The sequence below is a fragment of the Ipomoea triloba genome, chromosome 5 (genome assembly GCF_003576645.1).
Source record: "Ipomoea triloba cultivar NCNSP0323 chromosome 5, ASM357664v1".
In the NCBI taxonomy this organism is placed as follows: Eukaryota; Viridiplantae; Streptophyta; class Magnoliopsida; order Solanales; family Convolvulaceae; genus Ipomoea; species Ipomoea triloba.
In genome coordinates, this window is record NC_044920.1 from 27,097,079 (window position 1) to 27,123,320 (window position 26,242).

General features: G+C 35.5%; 5 protein-coding genes across 9 annotated transcripts; 3 read left to right on the top strand and 2 right to left on the bottom strand.

Annotated features, from left to right (window-relative positions):
- Positions 1–3,179: 3,179 nt before the first annotated feature.
- LOC116019965 (AAA-ATPase ASD, mitochondrial-like) lies at positions 3,180–5,084 on the top strand. The gene has a single exon (XM_031260373.1). It carries the CDS (start codon positions 3,231–3,233, stop codon positions 4,809–4,811), a length of 1,581 nt encoding a protein of 526 aa, XP_031116233.1. The 5' UTR covers positions 3,180–3,230; the 3' UTR covers positions 4,812–5,084.
- A 2,095-nt stretch (positions 5,085–7,179) lies between these two features.
- LOC116019966 lies at positions 7,180–9,691 on the top strand. The gene is made up of 2 exons (XM_031260374.1): positions 7,180–7,356; positions 8,944–9,691. The coding sequence occupies exon 2, from the start codon at positions 9,085–9,087 to the stop codon at positions 9,490–9,492; it is 408 nt and encodes a 135-aa protein (XP_031116234.1). The 5' UTR covers positions 7,180–7,356; positions 8,944–9,084; the 3' UTR covers positions 9,493–9,691.
- Positions 9,692–10,540: 849 nt separating this feature from the next.
- LOC116019854 (ribosomal lysine N-methyltransferase 3) lies at positions 10,541–15,058 on the top strand. Of its 4 annotated transcripts, none has more exons than XM_031260208.1 (6): positions 10,541–10,595; positions 10,710–11,085; positions 11,565–11,761; positions 12,437–12,692; positions 13,258–13,949; positions 14,245–15,058. In XM_031260208.1, the coding sequence occupies exons 1-5, from the start codon at positions 10,585–10,587 to the stop codon at positions 13,939–13,941; spliced, it is 1,524 nt and encodes a 507-aa protein (XP_031116068.1). In that variant the 5' UTR covers positions 10,541–10,584; the 3' UTR covers positions 13,942–13,949; positions 14,245–15,058. The 4 variants fall into 4 exon arrangements, with proteins under 4 accessions (XP_031116068.1, XP_031116066.1, XP_031116067.1 ...); XM_031260206.1 differs by having other exon boundaries at positions 13,258–13,937; XM_031260207.1 differs by having other exon boundaries at positions 10,552–10,595; positions 10,716–11,085; positions 13,258–13,937.
- On the bottom strand, positions 14,199–15,841 carry LOC116019855 (peroxidase 47-like). The gene is made up of 4 exons (XM_031260211.1): positions 15,529–15,841; positions 15,153–15,341; positions 14,896–15,058; positions 14,199–14,800 (listed from the first exon to the last, which is right to left on the bottom strand). Exons 1-4 carry the CDS (start codon positions 15,778–15,780, stop codon positions 14,403–14,405), a joined length of 1,002 nt encoding a protein of 333 aa, XP_031116071.1. The 5' UTR covers positions 15,781–15,841; the 3' UTR covers positions 14,199–14,402.
- A 4,327-nt stretch (positions 15,842–20,168) lies between these two features.
- Positions 20,169–24,877, bottom strand: LOC116020058 (protein SUPPRESSOR OF GENE SILENCING 3-like). Of its 2 annotated transcripts, none has more exons than XM_031260519.1 (6): positions 24,700–24,877; positions 22,297–23,217; positions 21,872–22,166; positions 21,536–21,780; positions 20,925–21,010; positions 20,169–20,569 (listed from the first exon to the last, which is right to left on the bottom strand). In XM_031260519.1, the coding sequence occupies exons 2-6, from the start codon at positions 23,203–23,205 to the stop codon at positions 20,383–20,385; spliced, it is 1,722 nt and encodes a 573-aa protein (XP_031116379.1). In that variant the 5' UTR covers positions 23,206–23,217; positions 24,700–24,877; the 3' UTR covers positions 20,169–20,382. The 2 variants fall into 2 exon arrangements, with proteins under 2 accessions (XP_031116379.1, XP_031116380.1); XM_031260520.1 differs by lacking the exon at positions 24,700–24,877 and adding an exon at positions 23,824–23,940.
- Positions 24,878–26,242: the final 1,365 nt, after the last annotated feature.

Below are 26,242 nucleotides of genomic sequence, written 5' to 3' on the forward strand. Positions count from 1 at the left end.
ACTTTTAGTCCACCGTTAAAATTTTCGTCAAGTAACCGTCCAAAACAAGGGTATTTTGGTCTTTTCATGCTTTGGTTATCTCCTTTATCCTTTGCAGTGGTTTTCCTCACACATTTTCATCCAATGAAGAGGTCCGGCGAAATCCATGACTTTATAATGTGTCTCACATGGCTTTCACCGGACCTCTTCATTGGATGAAAATGTGTAAGGAAAACCACTGCAAAGGATAATGGAAATGATCAAAGCATGAAAAGACCAAAATACCCCTGTTTTGGACGGTTACTTGACGAAAATTTTAACGGCGGACTAAAAGTGGCAATGACTAAATAAGATTGGCCGCAATGTGGTAAAAATTAATGAAGTAGACTAAAATTGGCAATGCCCCAATAACAGTAGGACCAAAAATGAAAATGACTCTAATTTTAATTATACAAGGAAAAGGAAATTAAAGGTTATTATTATTATTATTATTATTATTATTATTATATTAGGGAAAAATTTTATGTGAACCATAGCATTATATTGTGTGGACCATTAATACAATGTACATTTTTAATATATTAAAAGTATATTATTTGTGTATTAAATGCGCATTATTTGATAACATACAAAATAATGTATTTTTAGTATTCAAATAATATATTTTACGTACACAAATAATGTACTTTAAAAATATTAAAAATGCAAGTTTTATTTATGGTACTGTATCGACAATGAATACAAGGTACATTTTAGTCATTTTTAATATATTAAAAGTAAATTATTTGTGTATTAAATGTACGCAATTTGATATTATATAAAATAATGTACTTTTAATAAATTAAAATTTTACTATTTTATGGTCCACACATTATGGTTCACCACATAATGATTGCTTATGAATTAACTAAACTACTTGGCGGGCTTATGGATTTTTTATGTTTTATTTTTATTTTTATTTTTTAAAATATTGGTTATGCGAGCACAAGCAGAATCCCAGTTGTACCTAGCATAAATATGTATGTAAGCAATAACTTCTGCCAGCAAAAAACAAATACCATGGTTGCTAAAAAAATTAGGCAACAATGGTCTCTTTTTATTTTATTTTTTTATTATTATTTTTTACAAATTTCGTCCATCAGTGGATAAAAACGTTCAATATTGTCAAATTATACGTCATATATATATATATATATTTATGTATAAATTATTAAATGTTTGATTAGTTTTTTTTTTTTTTTTGAATACTATTGACCCTGTTACATGTAGTATCTGTCCATATACTTTCTCAACCTACTGAAGCCCAACAAAGTCAACATTGCCCCCACTGAGACTCAAACCCATGACCTCCTACTTAAGAGAATTACTTCATGCCGCTTGACCACAAGGCTTTTGGCAAATGTTTGATTAGATTAGTTGGTTGAAATTTGAAACTTTTTATGCCACATGTTCAAATCTCACTAGCAGCAATTGCTAAGAAATTAAAATTAAAAAATATTTGTAAATATAGTGTTTTTTGTATTCAAATTATTTTATTGATTATGTTTCATAGCTCTACCTCAAACTAAACTATCATAGTATCATGTAGTATTGTTGTCTCTCAAAAATATTTTATTGTAATGTATAATGTATTTTATATTTGAACCTTATTATGTGCATTTGATATTTTGTCATTGACATTTCTAATGCCATTTAAACTTCACTCCCACTCAGATGATTTCCTAGACATGTTCTTGTGGGGAATTCATATCTAAGTCAAATTGCATGGATTGATTTTTTTACTGTATGTAATGTTTTGCATGAAGGTTGCCATTAATGAATCTAGTAGTTAAAGAAGCAACCTAGGGGTGGTAGTCAGTTGTTATATCGTGGACCATAGGTCATGGCTGATATTGCAGTTGTGTTGAACTGATAATGCAGTTGTGTTGAACGGATACTGTAGTTGTGTTGAAAGTAAACTGCAGTTGCGCGGAATAGAGGCTATTTCATCTGTCTGTAAATGCAGTTGTGTTGAACTGATATTGCAGTTGTGTTGAACGGATACTACAGTTGTGTTGAATGGATACTGCAATTGTGTTGAATGGATGAACGACCTCTGTTCTGCGTAACTGCAGTTTCCTTTCAACACAACCGCAATATCTTTTTAACACAACTGCAGTATCCGTTCAACACAACTGCAATATCAGCCATGAGCACGGTCCACCATATAATTTGCGGGTGGTAGTGGGGAATGTCGTGCATGCCAAAAAAACGGAGGGCGGCGTATTAAGTTGCTGGGTAACTTCTACATTTACGTGCACGTACAAGTCTTCCCTACAAAGTTTTGGTCTTTTTTAATTACCTGAGTCATACTTGCCAACTCCATATATAATTTTAGTATTCTCATTAACTCACGCCGAAAAATTCACTCCCATCTTACTATAAAAGTCTCTAATAGACATTCGATTTAATAATTTAGGAAATAGAAGATTAGAAGAAATCAAACTTGTATTTGGCTACATCTACCTTACTACCCAGATGCAACGCAAACGATAACTTAAAAGACAAAAAGTGAATATGACCAATAATTATGGACGAATTCTACTATTATTATATAATTTAGTGACGAAAAGTTTTAACTTTCGCTTAAATAAATAAATAACAAAACAAAAAAAGAAAGGAGAAATTGTAATTTATGCATTTCTATAATATGTCAATTATCAATGTAACTCCTGAATTATTAGAGGTGTAAATGTTGTCCATCAATCTTTAAAACGGCAAATGTATTGTCCCTCCCGTCACGGATCTGGGGTTTAAAATGATATCGTTTTAAAACGGATATGAGACAATACATGTAACATTTTGAAAATTGAAATGCAACATTTACATCACTAATAATTCAGAGTCACATTAATTATTGATATATTATGAAGATGCATAAATTACCATGTTCCCAAAAAACAAAGAAGTAGACACTACACGTCTACACCTAACCTTCTCTGACGTCATCACAGTGACCTCATTCACCACTCACCCACCTTAACACTCCGTTCACATGGTTTCCAAGAAAAAAAACACTCTGTTCAGTGTTCACATTGGCATTTTGCATTCCCACCTTTCTTAATTCCTTATTGACTTAGCCACCAAGTTTCCGAGGAAATAATTAAGGATCTGGTCGGTGAAATAGAACTTGTCCAATACGCCAATACCAATTATAATAAGAGGTTGTCACAGTTCTACCTAAACCCACAAATCAAGAATTGAAGGAGAAGATGATGGTGATGGGGGATGTCTGGTCTCAGCTAGGCCCTTCACTTGCAACACTCATGTTCATCTGGACCTTGTACCAGAACTATTTCCCAGATCAAATTCGCACTTATATCATCACCCATGCCCACAAAATTTACTCCATTTTCTACCCATACATCCACATCACATTCCACGAGTTTGAGAACGATGAGCTCTTCGACCGCAGCAAAGTGTTCCTCGCGATTGAGAGGTACCTAAGCTATAATTCCTCCAATAATGCCAAGCGCCTCGTGGCCAAAGGCGTAACGGACAGCACCCACGCCTTGGTCCTCACCATGGACGACCACGAAGAGGTGACCGATGTGTTTCAAGGGATTAAAGTTTGGTGGAGCTCCAACCAACACCCGCCCAATCAACACACAATCTCGTACTTCCCCAGGGAAGACGAGAAGAGATTTTTCCAGCTTAAGTTTCACAAGAGGAACCGAGACCTGATCACACGGTCTTACCTGAAACATGTCTTGGACGAGGGAGAAGCCATAGCTGTGAGGGACAGGAAACGGAAGCTTTACACCAACAACAAGAGTGATGACTGGCATGGATGGAAGAGCACCAAATGGAGCCATGTGATCTTCAAGCACCCTTCCAATTTCAAAACCCTAGCCATGGAACCAACCCGGAAACAAGAAATCATGGAAGAGCTTCACAATTTTACGAACTCTAAAGACTATTATGCCAAGATAGGCAAGGCCTGGAAACGGGGATATCTCCTCCACGGCCCGCCTGGAACAGGGAAGTCTAGCATGATCGCCGCCATGGCCAATCTTCTCCAGTACGATGTGTATGATCTGGAGTTAACGGCCGTGAAAGATAACAGCGAGCTGAGGAAGCTGTTGATAGAAACTTCCTGCAAGTCCATCATTGTAATCGAAGATATCGATTGCTCTCTGGACCTAACAGGGCAGAGGAAGAAGAAGAAAGAAGAGAAAGACGAGGACAAGGAAAAAGAAGAGAAAGATCCAATCAAGAAGGAATTAATCAAGGAAACAGAGGAGAAGAAGAAGGGGAGTGAGGTGACTCTATCAGGCCTTCTAAACGTCATTGATGGACTCTGGTCAGCCATTGGAGAAGAAAGAATCATAGTTTTCACCACCAATTATATCGAAAAGCTCGACCCTGCTCTGATTCGGAGAGGGAGGATGGACAGCCATATTGAGCTCTCTTATTGTTGCTTTGAAGCTTTCAAGGTTTTGGCCAAAAACTATCTGGACATTGAATCTCACGAACTCTTTCCAGAAATCAGAGGTTTGCTGGGGGAAACTAAAATCACCCCTGCTGATGTTGCTGAGAATTTGATGCCTAAATCTGGTAGAGAGAAAGCAGACATCTGCCTGAAAAGATTGATCAAGGCTCTGGAAACTGCAAAAGAAGAAGCGAGGTTGAAAGCTGAGGAAGAACACAGAACCAAGGCTGAAGCAGCAAAGGAAAAGGAAAAATCAGCAGAAGACAGCAAGAAAGCTGAGAGCTTGGTTAAGGAAAATGGAGATTCCAAGAAAAGTGAGACCATGGTTAAAGAAAATGGTGATACAAAGAATGAGAATTAGTAGATTGGTGGACTGTAATGTATTTGTTTGCCCTTTATTACAACTTTGATGAAATCAGATTGCGCAGATCTTTGAAGTAATAATTTTCTTAGGGCCCGGCCCATTTGGGTCACGGAATCTTAAATTACCCAGGTAATAGGATTACCTTTAGGAAGATAGTGTAAGATTTTGGGAATCTAAGATTACTTGTGGTTGGTTAAAGTTGTAGGAATGTAATATTAACTTGTTTGGTTGAAGGTTATATTTTAAATTATATTACATTAATTATGTAAATGCCCTCATAGAAATTGAAACATGTAAATTATATGTCTCTTTTTTTTTCATAATTCAAAATTTAACAATATGCTTATAATAATAATAATAATAATAATACCACTAATAATAATAATAATAATAATAATAATGAAATGCATAAAAGTATTGTTAAGACGCAATTCAACAATTGAGGCAAATCACAAAGCATCCAACATCGCAAATGTACTATCTGATGAATAAAAAGAAGTATAAGTGAGGGCAATTTTGGAATATTACAAAGTAATCTCACATTACTTAAGAAAAACTTGGTAATGAGATTACCTCAAACATATTCTACTCTAATTTCCTACATGGCAGTCGTTTTGCATTACCTACAATCTCATATTACCTAAACCAAACATGGTAATCTAACATTACCTTTCTCATATTACCCCCTTTGAACTAAACGCCCCCTTAGCGTTTTTTTTCTTCTTTAAACTCATGTGCGTTTATTTCAACTTTCTGCAAATAATTATTCTTTTTAGGTCTTCTCCACCAAGTGGTGGATGGGCTCCCATGTCAGACTTAATTAGCCAAAACTTTGACTTTGATTTGCCTAAAAAATCAAAATAAGTATACAGATCACAGATGTACTGCCTTGCTGTGTATGTAACACACACACACACACACATATATATATATAATATTTTATAAAATATACTTTTAAAATTTTCAACACGGAAAAGTAATATTATTTGTACTTTTTTTTTTGAATTTTGAATTAGTATTAATTTTTTTTAGATTATAAAGTTGGATTGCAAATTCGCAATGTTAGTATTTGTAGAATCTACATACTGTTTTTAACTTTGAATTCAACAAGATTAAAAAAAAAAAAAAAGTACTGGGGCCCACGAACCCGCGTGAGGCGGATTAAGATTAAATGAAGCCGAGTCCGTGATCTTGACGGGCTGGCCCGTAAAAATTCGTCAAAAATTATGCTCGTGGTGGGACTGGTCTAATAAACCGGACCGGACCGCTTTGACAGTAGTAATCAATATATAAATTGTGAACATTTAATATGTAAATATCTTGGAAGCACTTATGGAAAATGAGAGTTCCACCGAAAGTTCGTAATTTCATATGGAGATGTGTTCGTAATATCTTGCCAGTCAGAGAGGTCTTACGGGCTAGGGGCATAGCTGCTGACGGTGAGTGTATTCTATGCCCATCTGTGATAGAATCTGTTAACCATCTGTTTTGTGAATGCCCAGTAGCGATGACTGCATGGAATGGATTTACTGATCAGATTGGAGGGTCTCTTGTTGGTCTAGTAGAGCGTTACCTTCGGCTGAATAATGCTCAAAAAATTATTGAGTTGGCTGCTCGTATTTGGGCCATTTGGACTGCACGCAATGACGCCTTATGGAATGCAAAGGTCTGGAATGATGTTTCTTTGAAGAATTTTATTGTTAATTGTGTTAGTACATGGTAGGAGTCATATCTCTCAACTAATTTGTCATTGCATGGGACTCCCATCCATGAAGTTGCTGTATGGACACCTCCACCTCTTGGTATGGTAAAATGTAACATTGATGCTTCTTTATTGCATGATAATGTGGGTTTTGGTGCAGTCATACGTGATCACTCTGGTCATTTTGTGGCTGCCTTCAGTGGTCTTCTACCTTGTGCGAAAGATCCTTATCTTGCGGAGACAATGGCAGTAAAGGAAGCACTTACATGGATAAAGAATCGGGGTTATAACAACATTATTGTGGAATCTGATTGCCAAAGCTTTTGTTTAAATTTTAATTCTGCTTGTAATGACTTTTCTTACGTCGGTTTACTTATTAAGCAATGTCGGTATATTGCTAGTGGCATTGGGAACATTTCTGTTCGCCATGTCAATAGGTCAGCGAATCATGTAGCTCATGTCCTTGCACGGGCGACTGGTTCTTCTTCTGTCCTTGGTGTGTGGGATTTTGCCCCTCCTGATTATATTTCGTCTTTTTCAGGGATTTAATATAAGTTGTTTCGTTTGGTTTTCAAAAAAAATATGTTACGAATATCTTTATGGACCCGGGCCATGGTATAACTATATAGTCTCGTGGACTTGTGGGCTGAACATTCCGAGAAAAAGAAATTGAAAAAAAAAGGTTTTATTTTATTAGTTTCCGGCACAGAATCACGCGGCAGCAACGCCGCAGGTATACTCTCCCGACGGCCACTTTCTTTAAACCCTCTCCCAAACCCCTAAACCGCTATTCGCTTTCTCCTTTCTCGTCTCCAACTCTCGATTCCCTACGTTTTTCAGGTAAATGCAAATCCCCCTTTTTTCCCTTCTTTATGTTTTTACGACAATCTTGTTTGTGTTCTCCCTCTCCTTTCGCCTCATGTTTTTTAAAAAGTTCTAATCTCTCTTCCGGATTAGGGTTATATGCTGTTTAATGTGAATCAGCACTCGCCCGTGGTGTAAATACACAACATGTTAATTGCTTTATGCGATTGTTGGGTCTTGATTTACCATTTTTAATTAATGTTTTGAATGCGCATTTTCTTTGGTTCATTGTGCTTATATCTTGAAATTGACTGTTTGAATTTGTGATCTTTTTAGCCTATATTCACATTTTTGGGTTTGTTTTCCACCCGGATGTATGCAATTTCGCATTTTGCCGCAATGCTGACAAATAGTTCTGCACTAAGTACTTTATGTCAGATAATGGTGCCTCCATTTTTGAAGTCAAGATATAGACTTTTTTTTTTTTTTTTTGGTTTTAATTTTATACATTAGGTATACCGCTTACCCTAGACTAATCTTAAGCCCCAGAGCCCCTACCCTAGAGGAGCTGTTGGCCCCTTACTGTACACTCTGCGCAGAAGGGGATATAGACTATTATGTAAATTGATAACCTTTGTGGTTTGGTGTACTCTGATAAAATTACTAATAGTTTGGGGTTATTAGGTGATTGGCGAATAATTATTGTGATTGTTTGTGTTAGTGTTTTGTGGTGTCAATGCAGCTTAATCCAGAAGTAAGTTGAGTGCTAAGTTGATATTTTGTGTATGAGTTTGAGGCTTAACATATTTACGCCAGGGTTTAAGATGAATAGGCAATCCTTTATTCATTCAGTGAATTACAAAGATGTAAGGTCAAATGTTTGCAATTCCCGTACGAGAAATCCTTAGGGGGAAGGGAGGTGTTATTTCCCTGGGACCTGGGTTAATCACATCATCCAATTTGCTCTCTTTGGTCTGATCAACTAAACTACATATGCTGGTTTATCTGACTTCAATATACAAGGACTTGTTGGTCCAGACTTATGCTGACCTAATGTCACCAATTAAGTTGCTCATTGTAAGTTTTAAGGTGTGTGTGCTTTACCAAATGTCCGCAGGCAATGAATTGAATATATGATTCTTTTTTTTTTAATGAGTTAATGCCATTTGGGGTCCTCTGAATATAGTGGTTTTGCCAGGTTTTGTCCTAAACTTTCAAGTTAACCACCATTGGTGCTTCAACTTTCAAGTTAACCACCCAGGCACCCATGGCCTTTCAACTTTCAAATTTTAACCAGTTGTGGTCCTTCTGAAAGGACGACTTTGCCCTTACTTTACTTCTAAAAGGACCTCGGCTGGTTAAAAGTTGAAAGTTGAAGGACTGCACGTGGTTAACCTGAAAGTTTAGGACTAAACATGGAAAAACCACTATATTCGAAGAACCCTAGATCACTAGATGGCATTAACCCGTTTTTAATTATTAGTTTGTAAATTATATGAAAATCAACAGAAGCTTTTTAGATTCCCCTATTTTTGTAATGATTGAAAACCTATACCTTTGCAATCCTCTGACTTGTTTCCTAATGAAAGCTAACAACCCCTATCTTTGTCTTCTGTGTTTCAGGTGTAAGTTATATTTTCTGGCTGCTCTAGTTTCTGCTGGACTGTGTTATTAGACTTTTACTCTGTGGGTTATACTGCTACCTTGAATCGAGGACTGGAAACATAAATACTCGGTAATATTTATCAAACAGACGGTATCAACATGTCAGCTGATCCCGCCTTTGTAGACGAGGATGGTTCTTCAGGCTCTGCTGATGACATGAACATGTTAGATGGACATGGTAAACATCGGTCTGGAGCACTAAATTCAGGTCGGCGCAAGAGAAGCCGCAAGGCGACTGGTGATGCTATAGTGGACGCGATGCTCGAAATTGCAGCGGCTTCAAAGATGAGGGCAGCCGCAACTATGAGAAACGAGGAGCGGTTTGCTATAAGCAAATGCATAAAAATACTAGATGAGATACAAGGTGTTGATCAAAACCTCTACTTCTATGCACTGGATTTATTCGAGAACCCAAATGCAAGAGAAACGTTCGTATCTCTTAAGAACGAGAGGCGATTGGTGTGGCTGCGTGGGAAGTTCACCGCATCCTCGAATTCAGCTTCTTAAGAGATTCTATGATTACATCAGTTCCCAACTTCCATATACTGCAGTTTGTCATAATTTTACTCTGTAGTTAGTCTGAATTTGTGATCAATGGGTATTATTTATCTTCTATCCTTTGGTTTTTTGTAGTATATACTGATGATACATGTTATCAACATTGTATGTTTAGCTTCTATTTATCAAGTAGCATTTTGTTATTTCATTCTGTGTTGAGATCAATTCTTCTACCAGCCATGATGATACTTAGATAAAATTGGATGAAATACCTAAATCATTGTGGTGAAATACTTAATTTCTTAAGCCAATAATTTATTATTACTAGTGATTAAAGGTTGGAGAACTACCAGCACATGAATCTGAATTAGTTTCAGAATTAGTTTCATAGCATTTTGAGTGGAGTAATTAAGGGACTTATTAGTTTCATTTTTTTAATACCATCAATGTTACCATTACAAACTTAAGATCATAATTTTGAATTTCCTTCTAATTGAGGATGTTGGCATAATCATGTTCAGTAGATACTATAGATATGGTTAGACTATAGTTTCAAAATTATTCACCTTCTCTCATGTTGAGTATATACTATAGATAGGGTTAGACTATAGTTTCTAAATTATTCACCTTCCCTTTTTTATGTGACCAAAATTCAGGCAAATGACTTATCTTGGAATGACCTCCTTGAGAAGTTTAAGAAAGAAGTAATAAAAATAACAATTTTACCCTTTAAAATAAGTTATCAATTATTGAAAATTAGATTAGAAGAATCAAATATGACAAGGATTTAAAAATCATTAGATCAAAGGTGAAAAATTAATACTCAGAAACTAAATAGGAAAATAATCTCATAGTCGTTGGACCAACCGTGGAAAAATATTAAAAGCTCATGTCATACTCCAAAGGAAAAGTTTTGAATTTCAAACCTTAATGGGAGAAATGTGCGATTTTCTGAAATCCGAAGGGCGTCTTAGGTAAATTTTGGAAAGCCCGACCCGTGACCGTCAGTCCAATCTCCCGCCCCGACAGATTTGAGCAATCATAGACTCACAAAGTACAACTCTTCCTAGCAGCTTACATTGTGGCGGCTCCGCGGCGGCAATGGCTACCAGGTATCCACCACCACTGCAGTTCCTTCTCGCGCATTTTTACTTCATTTTGTGTTGTCGTCTATATCACTCCGATTCGGTTTGATACTACATACTATATCTGACAACATGTAACAGTAACAGGAAAATGAGGGCGTTCAAAAAATGGATGAACTGGAAAGGCGTAGAGTGGAGCGACGCTTTGGAGCTAGTCGCAACGGAATCCTCCGTCTTCGTCAGAGCGGTAGGCGATTTGCACGAAGGCGATTTGGTGGCGAAAATCCCGAAGGAGAGCTGCTTGACGATAAAAACTTGTGGTGCTCGGCAAATAATCGAGGAAGCTGAGCTTGACGGATACTTAGGCCTGGCCGTGGCGCTGATGTATGAAAGGAGTCTCGGACCGGTTTCTCCTTGGTTTGGTTATCTTCAGCTGCTGCCACATTCTGAGCCTATTCCGTTGCTTTGGTCGCTCTCCGAAATCAACTCTCTTCTCGCTGGCACTGAGCTCCACAAGGTCTTCTTATCATTTTGCTGTTTTTAAGTTTAATTTTTTGTGAATTTAAATTCTTCCAGTTTTGTCTGTGGATGCATGATAAACTTCATTAATATTATTTGGCTGTATATACCGGAAGGAAATATGTCTATATGTCTTATGTGTTGTTGAATGATAATTGAAAATTCACTATAAGGAAATAGCTTTGCTTATTGCCTCTTAATCTGTTACAGAAATCAGAAACAAGGCTATAACTGAATAAATTATGTCTCATTTCTCAGTGTTTGGGGAACTAAATATCATTCTTCATGTCATATGAAATTTGCCAGAAATTAGTAGTATTGTTAAGCAGAAATTCGTTCTGTTAAGACTTGAGAGGTAATACACCCCTACTAACACTAGTGTTATTTAGTGGACTTCATGACATCTTTTGAGTTCTTGTATGGTGTTAGATTTCAGAATGTATGACCATCCTGGTAATCTGGTATTCTTGAAGGCAGATAATTAAAGAAGACAAGGTTCTTATCCATGAGGACTGGAAAGAGTGCATCCAGCCTCTTTTGGACAATGCTTCATTGGGGCTTAACCCGGAAGGCTTTGGTATTGAAGAATATTTTGCGGCAAGAAGTCTTATTTCTTCTCGATCATTTCAAATTGATGATTACCATGGATTTGGGATGGTTCCCCTGGCAGACCTGTAAGTTACATACTTACATCTCCAGTTGTGTTGCTTAATTGTCCCCATATATAATACTTATTTTCTATAATGTATATTCTTGTAATATTGTTTTTTTTTTTCCATATTTTTAAACTTTTGAGCTTTATCTCCAATTCAATGGCAGTTACTGATTCATGTGACCTGCCTGCTGCAAGGAGCTAATATGAAATCACTGGCTGAAGATGCATGAAACACTGTTGCTTCATGATACAAATAAGCTGGATAAATTCCTGATTCACCTTTTGTTATCTGTCTTGGTAAAAGTAATAACTGTTCCTTAATGCAAATCTAGCATACTTGACTAGTGATTTGATGCTATATATATATATATATATAGATTTACAATCAAATGAGACAACACCTTCCTGTGTGACTGTGAGACACAACGTGAATGCACACAATCTAGAGTGTGTGCACTTAGCCCAACATGACTTACATGAGTGCACACAGTTTAGTGTGTGTGCATTTGTAAAGTAGATTGTGCATTCACGTTGTCTCACAGTCTCATGGGAAGATGTTGTCTCATATGGTTTTTTTTGTGCCATCTTGTTCCTTTAGGTTGCCTTCATTGGATTTGGAATTTCAAAGCTTTATCCTTCTCCATTTCAAGTTGCTGCTGCCATCTAGTGTTTGATCACAAGTTTTATTCTGCAGTTTTAATCACAAGACTGGTGCTGAGGATGTGCACTTCACATCCATATCCTCTGATTCTGAATCAGATAGTGACGCAGATGATAACAATAGTAACACTGAGTATCAGAATAATAGTGACCATGAGCCAATTAGCAAAAATCCACATTCAGAAGGAGATTCTTTGAGTGGGAGTGACTTAGATTCTTCTTCAATGTCTGGGAATGACCCTACAGCTCTAGAAATGATCATGGTGAAAAATGTCAAAGCTGGAGTTGAGGTTAGCAATTTGTTAGGTCTCACACTCTCACCATCTCAGATTGAGTAGTATTGATTTTCATTTGGCAACATTTTGATATGCCTTATTCTGCATAGGTAACATAATACTGAAATGAGAATAAAAATTGAAATGAATTAAATAGCCTAGGTTCCATGAGAACTGAATCATAATGATGCTATTTGCCTCTGCTATGTCTATACATTTGGTAAGATATCGAATATACCCCCCAACCCCCTTCCCTCTCCTGGTGCCACTTCCTGTGAAAATAAAAATGTATCAGATAAGGACAAGAAATGATTCTCAATTTACCATGGCTAGAACATAGGAAGTATTATAGTTGATGGTGTCAAGTACGTGTCACTGTCAAGTGTTAACAGTTTAAACTGCTAATTTTTTGCAACTTGGCAAACTCCTTTGGAACGAGGTTGTGTTCATCTTGAGCTCTGCATTGTCCACTCCTCTGAAAACTTGTGTGAGGGAGTGGCTTGACTTTAATGTACCACTAAACTTTTGACCTGATCATTTGATTCACAGTTCTCTAAATTTCTTGATTTCTTAATTTTAGGTATTTAATACATATGGATACATAGGCAATGCTGCGTTGCTGCATAGATATGGATTCACAGAACCAGATAATCCGTATGATATTTTGAACTTAGATCTTGAACTGGTACTTCAGTGGAGTTCATCTCGATTCTCATACCGTCACAGTAGGAGGAGGTTATCACTATGGAGAGAGTTGGGTTATTCTGGATGCGTCAGTCAAGACTCTGAATATTTTGAAATCTCATATTATGGGGAACCCCAAATTGAGTTAATAATTTTGCTTTACATATTGTTGTTGTCAGAAGAAGCATATAGTGAAGTTAATCTTGCTGTGTCTACAATGGGTGATGTTGAAAATTCTTGGCAACTCTTTTTATCAAAGCAAGGAGTTCCATTGGAAAATGGATCAGAACTTAGCAAGAATTCATTGCTTACAGAAAGCGTTTGCTTGGCTCTCTTGTCACTAGCAGATGCCCGGGAAAGTTTATATGGTTCAAATTCTCTCAGAAATGATATCAAAGAGCTGGATAGGTGCTCTCAGCTAAGCGAACCTAAACAGTATCACTCTCTCGTGCTACGTATAAGTGAGAGGAAGATCCTTCAGAAATTAAGGACTTACGCCTCAGCAGGTGCTACAACGAAGAAAGGTACAAAAAGGAAAGGTAAAAGAAGCCGCATGAAGACACAAGACGCCACCCGGTAGCATTCTTGGTATCCTTCTTTATTGCTCATTTATTCTACCGTGTTCTTGGTAATAGAGGGATTGTTGCAATGGTTCTCAAGAGAAGTTGAACTTCAAATTTTGGGATTTTATTTACTATTGAAACGAAGAAATATTTTGTTAAATGCTCTTTTTAATTTGTTCCTTTCATTTTAACTGAAACCATTGAGAAAAACCATGGAAAAACTGTGCTTGAATCATCAGTAGTTTCAAATCCCATGATATTTTGGAGACTTGAATTGGCCACAACATTATCAAAGTGATTTATTTTGCATTCCTTTTCAGGTCTGTGCTATACACATGACAGGGCATCTACCTATAATACATAGTTGAAAGTTGAAATAACAGTACAAGGTATCTACACAAGGAAAATGTAAGCGAGACAACATTTGGGGCTTGACAGTTGACAGTTGACAGGTTCTATCTATCTATGACTGTTAATACTAATTGATTACTCGACAGTTCCCTCGTACTTCTCCATTAGAACCATCTTTGACATCCAGTGTTCCCATCTTCACCATAGCTTGCTGGAAATCGAAGAAGAACATGGCCTGGTTCATGGCGTAGCCATTGACGAAGCCTCTAGTTCTGGGGCTGGAATACAGGGTCTGATCGGAGAAGAGAACGCCGTTCTTCCTCATCAAGGCATAGAAGTAATCGTTGTCGAAAGAGTTTCTGGACGAGTCGAACGGCTGCTCTGCAGTGTCGCCTGCACTGCACGTTCTCGACAGCGTCTGGGCGAACTGAGCCTCCATCGATGGATCCACTTCGTGAGTCGTGTCGAAGTTGCTTAGTCTGTGCTTGAATGAGGAGCACCTTGCCACTCCTAGGGTGTGTGCACCTAATTTATTAAAACAATATCATCTCCTTGTAAATTAATTTGATTTTAGAATGAATAGATTGTGTGGCTTTTAAGTATGGAAACATAAAAATTACCAGACAAAACCACCATTTCTTGAGCACTAAAGCCATGCTGGTCAAACATCTTGATAAGCTCAGAAGTGTTGAGAGTGGGAGATGGTAGATTTCTAGTGTCCTCAATTCTTGACCTTCTTCCATCCTTTCTTCCTTTAGGTATGTCATAAACTGGTCCCCCAGACTAATCAAACATGAACCCAACACTCATCAAGAAAACATATAAAAAAAAAACAAAAAAAAAAACCATAGTTTTATAATAGAGAAAAGGTGATTACAAAGAAAACCGCATCTCTGGCTGCCATGGCTATAATATCAGCACAAGAAACGACTCCCGGGCATTGCCTCTCAACCTCTTCCTTTGCTTCATCAATGACTTCATAACCTCTCAAGCTCAAGTTTGCAGGTGAATCCTTTTCTGCTTTGTTTCCCTTCGTTGATTCTATCAAGATTGATGCATCACATCCCTACATCCACACCAAAGAAAAAAAAAAAAACACACACACACACACACACATCATTACCTATTAGCATATTGTTTGTGTATATATATGTATAAGGGAACTTCTGCAATCTATCATCAGACCAGATAACATCAATACCGGTACTGATCGACACCTTAAAGTAAAGACGTGAGTAGCATAGCATATATACCTGAATGAAACAATCATGGAAGTGCATTCTAACAAGTGCAGCAGCAAGAGAAGGATCAAACTGCAAGTGCCTATTCACAATGTCCTTAACAATCCCCTCTGCAAAGGGGCAACTCATAATATAATAATTCATGCTTAAACCATCTCCTCCTCCTCCAAATGTCCACTGCCCTCTAGCAATTATTGCATCCATTAACAGCACCACCATTATTATCACATTATACTTCCCCATCTCAGGCCTTACTCTCACCATTGCAACAAAATTCAGAGGCTAATTAGAAAGTTAATTGCAGGTGAGATGCACTAAAGTACACAGGAATGGGGGTATTTATAATGTAAGTACAGAGGTTAAAGGAAAGTTGGCTTTTACATAAAGAAGCATTTTGAGGAGAAAAATAAAATAATATTTGTGTTCTCTAAAATATGAGTAATATTGTATGCATTCATTTTTTTTTCCTTTTCTTGACATGACACCAATTGATCACAAAAAGCATGGGTCGGGGTGTTTATTCCTTTTATGTACCTCTAGCCTATTTTGATTGGACGGAAGAGAAAGAAAAAAGAGAGAAAAAGTGGACTACTTTTTAAACTAAATCGTAGATCAACCTGTATGACAGAGAAAACTAAATGAAATGGAAGTAATGTAATACAACTTAAATATTATGCATACCTTCATTTTTATGTCATATTTTATGTGACGTTCTTTAACGTATATATAAGTGGGTCATAGTTTTTGTTCATTTCTTTTTCTTTTCACTAATAAAATCAGGACATGTAATGAGAGTTTTATTTTTAAGATTACACTTATCATTTTTCATGAAAGGCAAAAACTTGTGTGAGACCGTCTCACCGTGAGACGGGTCGGGTTAAGTTGTAAATGTAACACTTATACGCACAAATGTCATACTTATATGCTCAAATGTAATATTAATTAGGAATAAAAATTTTGTTACTTATAAGGGTAAATGTAATACTTTTATGGGAAAATACAATACTTTTATATTTCAATTTAAAAGTACTACATTTTTCCTCAAAAGTATTATATTTTCCCTTATAAGTAAGGAAAATTTGTCAACATTACTTATTATGGAAAATGTAATACTTCTTATCTTATAAGTAACAAAAATTGTATTATTGATTGGTATTATATTTGATCATATAAGTATGATATTTTCACATATAAGCGTGACATTTACATGGTGCTTCGACCCGATCTGACCCGTCTCACGAATAAGGATCCATGAAACGGTCTCACACAAGTATGACCCTTCATGAAATATATACTTCTTCTTGTAATCAATTACACAGTCTATACTGATGGGATGTGAGAAAAAGAAAAAAAAACGGATTATCTTTTAAAACTAATAATCAGTAAAAAAAAAGTAATAAAATAAATGAGAGTGGTGTAATAATACAAACAAAAATAGGAAAAAGATGAAAAGTGATTAATGAGAGTGGTGTAATAATACAAACACAAATAGGAAGAGGTTCCAAAAGTGGTCCATAAATCAGTCCACTAATCACAAAGTCAATATGATAATCTAAGTTTTATGTGTGTTAAGTGCATGTTGTTGGACACGTTATAAATTAAGGTTAAAAAAATGAAGTAGTGGAAGATGGAGCAGCCTTTTGAACTAATGGTAGCACTAAGATCATGTGGGTGCATGGTGTGCTAGTTTGTGTGATTTACAGTGATGAATCTTTTTTTTTTTTTAAAGATGAATAAATAAATAAAAAAAATTAGCCAATATCTTGTAGTCTAGTGGCACCCGATTGCACTCCCATATGAAGAGGGGTGGGTTCAAGTCTTAGTGGATGCGATATTAACTCTTTGTGCTTCAGTATGAACAGATATTGAATTGTAACATAGTCCGTAGTACTCCCAAAAAACAAAAACCATTAAAAATCAGACCCCAATAAAAACAAAAGAATTGAACTTCATGTTTGGTATAATCTTTTCTTCTTTACATCAACAATTAAATTAATTATTCTCAAACTTATTAATCTCCCCTCCTCTTTTAAGTCAAATATCATCTCCCACATTCTCTACACTCACTAAGGGTTCAGTGCCTTAATCCCTTGTACTTATTTACATCATCCCACTTTGTAGTTTACTTCCTCTAATTGGACCACCCATATATTTATTTTGAGGATTATGAACAATTTAAAAAATTTAAATAATACAATCCTATACTTCAAAAAAAAAACAAAAAATCATTGTTTAGAAGTTATTCCTATTTTTTCTTTTTCTATCAAAACACCCAATTAAGAAGAAACGTGTCAATAACTAATTGCTAGCCATAGCAATTTGCCTCTACCGGGTGATACCAAACCAATCATGCTCAAAAATTTGTTGAAGGGGTTGGCGGGACTCCAAGCACATGCAAGTCTCTATCATGCCGAAGATAGAAATTTGTCAAATAATTAGCAATATATATATATATATATATATATATATATATATATATATATATATTAAAAAGTATGGCATAGTATATGTCATATAAATTCATAAACTAATATTCAGGATAAATACAATTATTTCTAGTTTACAAGTAGCTTGTAAATGGATTGATGGAGTGTGAGTGAGTTGTGAAATGGATTAAGTTAAGATGGTGGCATTTCATGATAAGTTCACTGCATGCATTAAGTGAAAGGTCTAGTAGATCACAGTTTACAGGTTAGTGCTCATCCATCTTTTTACTGCAATCAAAAGGTCAACCATTTCTTACACAAGTATAGAAAAGTTTATCTAGGTTAGAAAATATCAAGAAAATATCAAAGATATGATCATATCGGTACTATTGGTATAAATGTGAAATATATTCAATACGTAGTATAATTTATAGGTGTGGTTATCGGTATAAAGCAATTTTTCTGTGTTGACTGCGTATTATTATACATGAGCAAGATTACTCAGTGCATATATTTGAATAGTGTATGATAATTTTCTTTGTTACCAAAAAAATTAAATATTCATTATATTTTGATATAAAACACATAATTGTACTTGATACTATTATTAATAGTGTCAGTCGATACATAGTAAAAATTTATATATATATATATATATATATATATATATATATATATATATATATATTTATTTATTTATTGTATGCATTTTATGAATTTATTATTTATGCATGTGATAATGTGAAAGAACTTAGGAGTCAACATGCATGGGGTCGAAGTGGAAGCAATGATGTCAAATCCCAAACAAAACAAAGCATAGCTGTAGTCCATAACAAAAAAAAGGACAAACTTTGGGGATTATGAGCACCTTACCTCTCTCTAGATTGTTCTCTTCCTAGATATAAGTGGACAATACTACTCCTTCATTACTAAAAAAACTAAAATTTATGCAATATCTGATATGAAAAATTAACTAAAATTAATTATGTGTTTTTATTAATGATATAAAGTTAAAAAATCATTGTAATTTCATTAAATAAAAATTTTACTTGCCCACTATATTGATGCATATGTATTGCATAAATTTTTATGAATTATTAAACGATAATTGAGATATCTATCTAATGTGATATTACATATATTGTTATTATGATTGCATTGGTTAACACGCGCAATTATGCGTCAAATTCCAATTATTCATTAGGTATAGTGGTATACATATCACATCCATACTATCTTACAACCATATACTTGATTCCAATTATTCATTAGGTATATATGTCATATCCATACCATCTTACAACCATATACTTGGTCACACAAACTTTATTATGCTCAAAAAAACTTTATTATGCTATATATGTGAGTATGTGTAGTTTAACCATTAACGATTTAGGATTTAATTATTTATTTATTTTCTTCTTCTTCTCCATTTGCACAAAAATAAAAATGAATAATTCTACATGAACTCATTTTCTACTACACATGTCATGTTTTGATTATTTAATAAAATAGAGTGTGTCATCATTTTTGTTTATTCCTTTTTTTTTTTTTATAGTGAAAGTTATATTCCATGAAATACACTGTAGACCTACCATTTTCCATTAGGAAAATATTGTTATGGCTTTGGACGATTTAATTGATTTTGAGAAGTCACAAAAATGATGATTTGATGCTCGTACTATTCTATTGCACTCTTAACAGACACGTTAGGTTTGAACCCCATTAGCAATAATTCAATCTTGCTAATACTATATCAATAATTCAATCCTGCCTGTCCAAAACTTAAGTGTGGTTCACTTCATTTGGGACCAACATTAGTTTCCACACACACAATAAGCAAGCTAGCTGGCAGCTGGATATGGATATACAACATGCTAAGGATTAAGCTTATAATGCCTTTGGACAAAAAACATCCTGGTCCATATGTACGCTACATATTTTGATCGATCTTGATCATCGATGCTGTAGAGCACATACAAGCAAAAAATAAACAAAAATACCCGATGGAGCCATTTAAGTAGACCTTTCACATACATATAAGGGCAGGGCATATGCACTCCAGCAAGTGACAAACTTGTCAATGTTAACAAGTATCATCTCAGCAGCAGCAGCATAACACCCTTTGCCCCTAAACCCAGCTTGATTAACATAAAAGGGCTATTCCCCTGCTCAAAATCCAAAATGTGAATAACAAAGTGACACACAAGAAAACAAAGCTCCAAGAAATCCAAAATCCAAGTCACAGATAAAATTAGCATATAATAGTTCAACTTCCACGAAAATTTTCTGGAGTTTCAAAACTATTAACCACTATGAGTCTAAACTAGTTATGCAGTACTCTCTTTCATGTTTGTTGGCAATATTGTTAGAATAAACTAGATGTTTGTTTGTCCAAATAATCCAAGTCAAATGATGCAGTTACAAATCATCTCTCTTCTCAAATCTCCAACCTAGTTAATGCAGCATTAAACTCCTCCTCCACCGCAGCCTCTTCTGCACGATGTCTCTGTTTCATCTTACTAACCCATTCATCATGCGCTTTTACCAGCAGTTGCTTTCGTTCCACAGGGTCCACCTTTTCCAGGTCCAATGACTCAAAATATTTTCCCACCTCGGCCCTAAACCTAAATCCAAACCAACAAATCAATTAATTTAAACTCATACAGAAAATCTTCAAGATGTCAAAATGAAATTTTCTTTCAATTACAACACAACCTTGCAAGAAAGTCATTAAGACATAAGCCAGTGTGTTTTTAGTTTCATGTTTCAGTCTCCATTGCAATACACAATTACATACAACAGAGTGATAATAAAATAAAATTTTAAAAAAATGAAAGTATTTACAGAATTTGCTCTCCCCTATCCCAAGTGTATAAATTGTATACATTAGAGATAAGCTGGTCCAGGTCCTGAGAGGCACATGCCTAAAGGTACTGATTGAAAAAATACCTATAAAATAAATTCCATAAAGCATTTTACCTTTGATGATCATCAAAGGCTGAGTGGTCCCTGGCTTCCAATATGCTTTGGAACCTTTCCTGAACTAAATGTTCCAGATACTCAATCTGAAGAGAAATAAAAAAGTAAAAATGTTTAACCATAGAGAAGGAAATACTTACCCAAAAAAAAGACATAAAGAAAATGGAAATTGTATAATAGGGCAATATGAAAAAAAGGGGGATGAAATACTCCACAATTATTAAGTGAAACAGAAACCAATAGACTAGCCCCACAAACATAAAATACAGAAATGAACACAATCAATTGGATACTACTTAAATCAAATGCAATGAACAAAATTCAATAGCCTCACCCTCATCTCAGGCAAAATAGGGAAATCAAAGACGAGCAAGCTCTTGGCAAAGGTTATATTGGAAGGGAATTGAATTAATCTCCAGAATTTAGTATTTTAAAGTCTATGCACTTCAAATTTAAACAATATTATTATGACCATTAGAGCCCATATGCAACAGTAATCCCAAAAGTAGCAACATCTTACCATTTTACAGCAGCAAAAAAACATGAGTTAAGTACTCCAGCAATAATTAATGTGTGGGACTCTGATAGAGGCTCCAAAGAAGTGATCATACCTCTTCCTCTTTCTGCACATGGTGGTCTTTTGTTTTTGATCGAACAATTTTGGTTTCTTCTGTAGACTGGCGGTACTTTTCACCCATCAGAACAAAAGATTCTTCAACAGCTTTTGCATGTTTGAAGTGCTTTTGAGCTTTGTTCTTGTACCAAATTAGCTGCTGATTATCCTCGTTCATCTGTTTCATTGAATTGACCACCATCTCTAGATGAGATCTAATCTCATACTTCAGTTTGGATTTGCCTAAATGATCATGCAGAAACCAAATTATCAAACACCACATATTTCTTACATCTAGCAGAAAACTTGCAGGAAGATAATGTATGCAAGCTACCCTGTGAATGCTGGTTAAAGACGTCTAGATCTTTCTTTGTGGCCATGTAACCAAACAGCTGGCGTTTTCCACCCTGATAAAATATCATATTGTTGCGTTGCCAGGCTTCCCTGTCTCTTCCATTGTCAGTAAAATGCTTGCTGAGGAGCTCAGCCTCAAGGTAGCCCACTGCAGAGGCCTCAAAAATCAGAACGCTCATGCCACGATGGCCCTGTGGGCCATATGAATGCCGGGCCCTAACAGCAGCATATTCAGAGAAGTAATCAAGCAGTTCTTGATTACCCATTCCTGTCCACTGAGAAAAGCCACTCAAAGGGGAAAAAGTAAGAAAGGGTTTGGGAGCATTACATGTTAGATTTTCATACATAGTACTTAAATAAAATTTAATAAAAACAAAGTACCAAAGCATTATTTATTCAGTTTACCTTATCATTATCATCTTTATCATCCCTTGTGTTCATGATAATAACCATTGGAGGCCACACTATTTCAAAATCTTTTTCTTTGACCCCGTTCCATTTCCCTAACATTTCACCTGCTTGCACAACAGTAGTACCCCTCCTGCGCAGCTCTTCCTCTAATAGTTTAGAAAGTTTTCTATGTAATTTAACACGCTTAGATCGTCGTGTTTTTGCATGTGTCAACAGGGGCTGCAAACCCCGAAACCATTCAATAGCACCAGGACCCCCTTTGCAAGCAGAACAGTGCCACTGCCTTTCTGGATCATTAAGTTCTTCATTACTCAAACTGTCAATACTATCAAAGAACTCTTTGAACCAGGAATTCTTCTTGGCAGTCTCATGACTCTTTTCGCTTTCATCTGAGTCAAATCCATCACTAAGAAGCTCTTCATCACTGTCATCGAGCAAATCCTCATCTTCATCATCTTCCTCTTCTTCATTCTTGACAGTTACAATGTCCACTGTAGCAGGATGGGTTTGGTTATTTTCAATCTTTCTGAGGCTATCTTCAGAGGAGGAAGGATTTGAGGCTACTCTACTAGACCAATTCCATCCATGTTGTAGAGGAGGTGCAATAGCAGGAGGAAACCTTGCATTATCTCTACCTCCACTTGAAGGTCTTCTAGAATCTGTACTGCTGACAGAACCCCTTCCTGACCCACCATTGTTCCATGCTTTATGGCCTGAAGGTCCCCATGCATTGCCAGTGGAAACAGCAGCAGAGTTTTGGGGAGCATATTGTTTCACCCCACTGGTTCCAGCCTTGTTCTTCGACTTCTTACCATAAACCTCCCATCCATCATCTTGTGCTGAACCTGAACCATAGGTACTCGAACCAGAAGCTTGCCTACCCCCTTTAGTCGAACTCATCATTGAACAATTGCACTGCACAGAATAAAAATTAGTACCAGCCGGGATATATCATGAATTAGTTACAAGAATATGGCAGTTTTCGGTTATTACAAATAACAAACCTTTTTCTATTCCATCCAACTTGAGTAAAATCAATTATCAAAGGCATACACAATAAATACCAGATATAAGAACATATAAGTAAATCTATTACAAATTTCCAATGTAGCTAGAGTGGTAGACCTTATCACAAGTTACAACTCACCTACACACCTAATTACAACTGATAAATTCCCACCTTACTTTAATAGAGGAAAAGCATAACTGCTGTTTAAATTCCAACCAAAGTGTTAAATAAATTGGTAGGTCCAGTGATGCTGACATTCTTCATAGATAAAGAAACAAGGAATGTAACCAACTAAAGATGCACAGAAAGTCAGAAATCTTCATATATGACATTAAAAAAAAAAAAAAAAGCAAAATGCGCCACATAGGTTATGGATAAGTATCATTTCCACATGCAATAGCTATTTAGTATTTACCACTCACAACTGAACCTCTTCCTGCAGTAACACCTAGAAAGCATTCTTAAAAATCAAAGACTATGTTTGATTACACAAAATAAAATAAACAGCATACGTTTGTTCTGCTTGATCAGCTCCTCCAAAGTGTTGTTCATCACCTAGCCAGTGCAATGTGACCAACAATGTCCAAGCCAAAATGACTCATACATCTTCTTTAATTTAAAATTTAGAATTTCCTTATTATTCCACACATCATCAACCTTAATTAGTAGTGACAACATGTAATGCAGAGCAATTAGTAGACATCAGTAAGTCAAATTGTAGTATTATACTAGGAAATGTATATTCCAGTGAAAACTAATTGCGAGATCAGAACAATAAGTATCAACGTATGATACAGGAAAGGAAAAGCAAAGTTCAAATATTAGAATGCAGGTCCATTGAAAAATTGACCTCCACCCCGTGTATCAAATACAACGTGTTTGTACTTTATTTCGCAACTATCAAAAGGTAAATTATAGCATTCTTTCTCCATCTCCCCTACCACATATGAACCAAAATTGATTTCCTTGCATAAAGGTGAACACCGATATATTTTCCATAAACAGAACATACAAGCACACAAACAATAACGGTTAAGACACAAAACAATCAGTAACACTTGCACAGTTTCAGTCCTTAAACCACTACAACCCTAACACAAATGAGAGCACAGAAATGAACACACCGATCGTCAACACTCCTTAAACCACACCGATATATTTTCCACAAACAGAACATACAAGCACACAAACAGTAACGGTTAAGACACAAAACAATCAGTAGCACTTGCACAATTTCAGTCCTTAAACCACTAAAACCCTAACACAAATGAGAGCACAGAAATGATCGTCAACACATTCTCAGATTTTCAGTAAAATAACACAAAACTATTCACTGTTTGCGCGAAATGAACTAGGCAAAAATAGGGATGGTTTCGAGGAGGAGATACCTGAAGAGAACCGAAAGCAGCGGAATGAAAGCGTTATCCAGGCAAGATCGTCGATCGTCGATCGTCGATCACCGCTGGTTAGGTAGTAGACTCGTAGTGAGAGACTGAGAGTGAGAGTTGCAGTGAGAGAGAAAATTAGAGTTTGGGAAAAGCAAAGCTTGACGCGTAAGCCTAGGGGTCTTTAACCGGAGACGGCTGTGAACGAAACCGCGGACCCCAAATAAATTATTCAATTTGGTGAGGTGAATTCCGTGAATTACGTCCAGTACCATGCGGGATGTATTGTATGCCCATAAACGACATAACTTAAACGCTGCACTCTGCAACTGCAACGAATCATTAATTCACACTTTCCTTCTTTTCCTTTTTGATGATTGCCCACTACTATTTCATCCCATTTGGCCATTTACTTTAGGGAAAATGACAATTTTCCTCCTTATATTGTATTTTTTTAATTATTAAATGGCATGTAGCGATTCTATGAGATGGAGGTTTAGTGGAAGCAATATTGACTCTTTGTGCTTCAATAAATTGAGAAAGTATAGATGAACAGATACTACAATGTAATAGCGTCAGTAGTACTAAAAAAACATTAATCTTTCAATTCTTTTAAAAAGGCATTTTTTTTTGTAAAATATACATTTAGCATTAATGATTATTTGTGTTTAATTCTTAATTTTGTTACTAGCATTAGTTTAAAATTATAATATTTGTAAATAGTGTCTGTTATTTTTTTTACATTTATTCTGATATCCACGTATAAATAATAATTTTTTGGAAAATAAAAATAAATGAAATACATGTTTTGCCCTTATTTTTAAAGGTGAAAAATGTTCATTTAATAAAAAGTGAAAAACTCATCACTTTTAAAATAATTGAGTGGACTAATATGGATACGTGACGAATTAATGTGAAAAAAATGATATAAGCATATAATGTATGAGAAAAAAAATCATTTTCCCTCTACTTTATTCATAATGTATCAAAAATCAAAATAGTTAAATTTAGTAAAATGAAACGCATAAACAATTCAAATATAATACTGACATATTTAGTTAGAATTTGGAAGAGAGCAATGCTTGAGAAAATCTTAATTATGATTCTATTTTTGACATTTCTGAATTGATTTTGATGCCAAAATAGGAATGCAGTTGGTATAGTCAAATATAAAATCAGATTAGAAAATTAAAACATATTAATATAAAAGATTTCATGGCCAAGTATCTTATGGTTTAGTGGCATTTGGTGTTTATATTGCCACATAAATAATAGGAGTGAATTTGAGTCTTAATGAAGGCAACTGTTAACTTTTTGTTATGATCAGAGTTAATTTTGTTACACTGTAATATTTATTCATAAAAAATTATTTTATTGATAGAATAATTCAATAATTTTAGTGGTCCCATCACTAACATTCAAGAACTTTCCTTAATTGCAATTTACGACAGAGTAAATCATTGAATTCAAGTAAAAGTTTTAAATCTGCTTAACTCTTATCATCATCGTTCTGTTCCTTTTTTTTTTTTTTTTTTTTTTGCTTCTT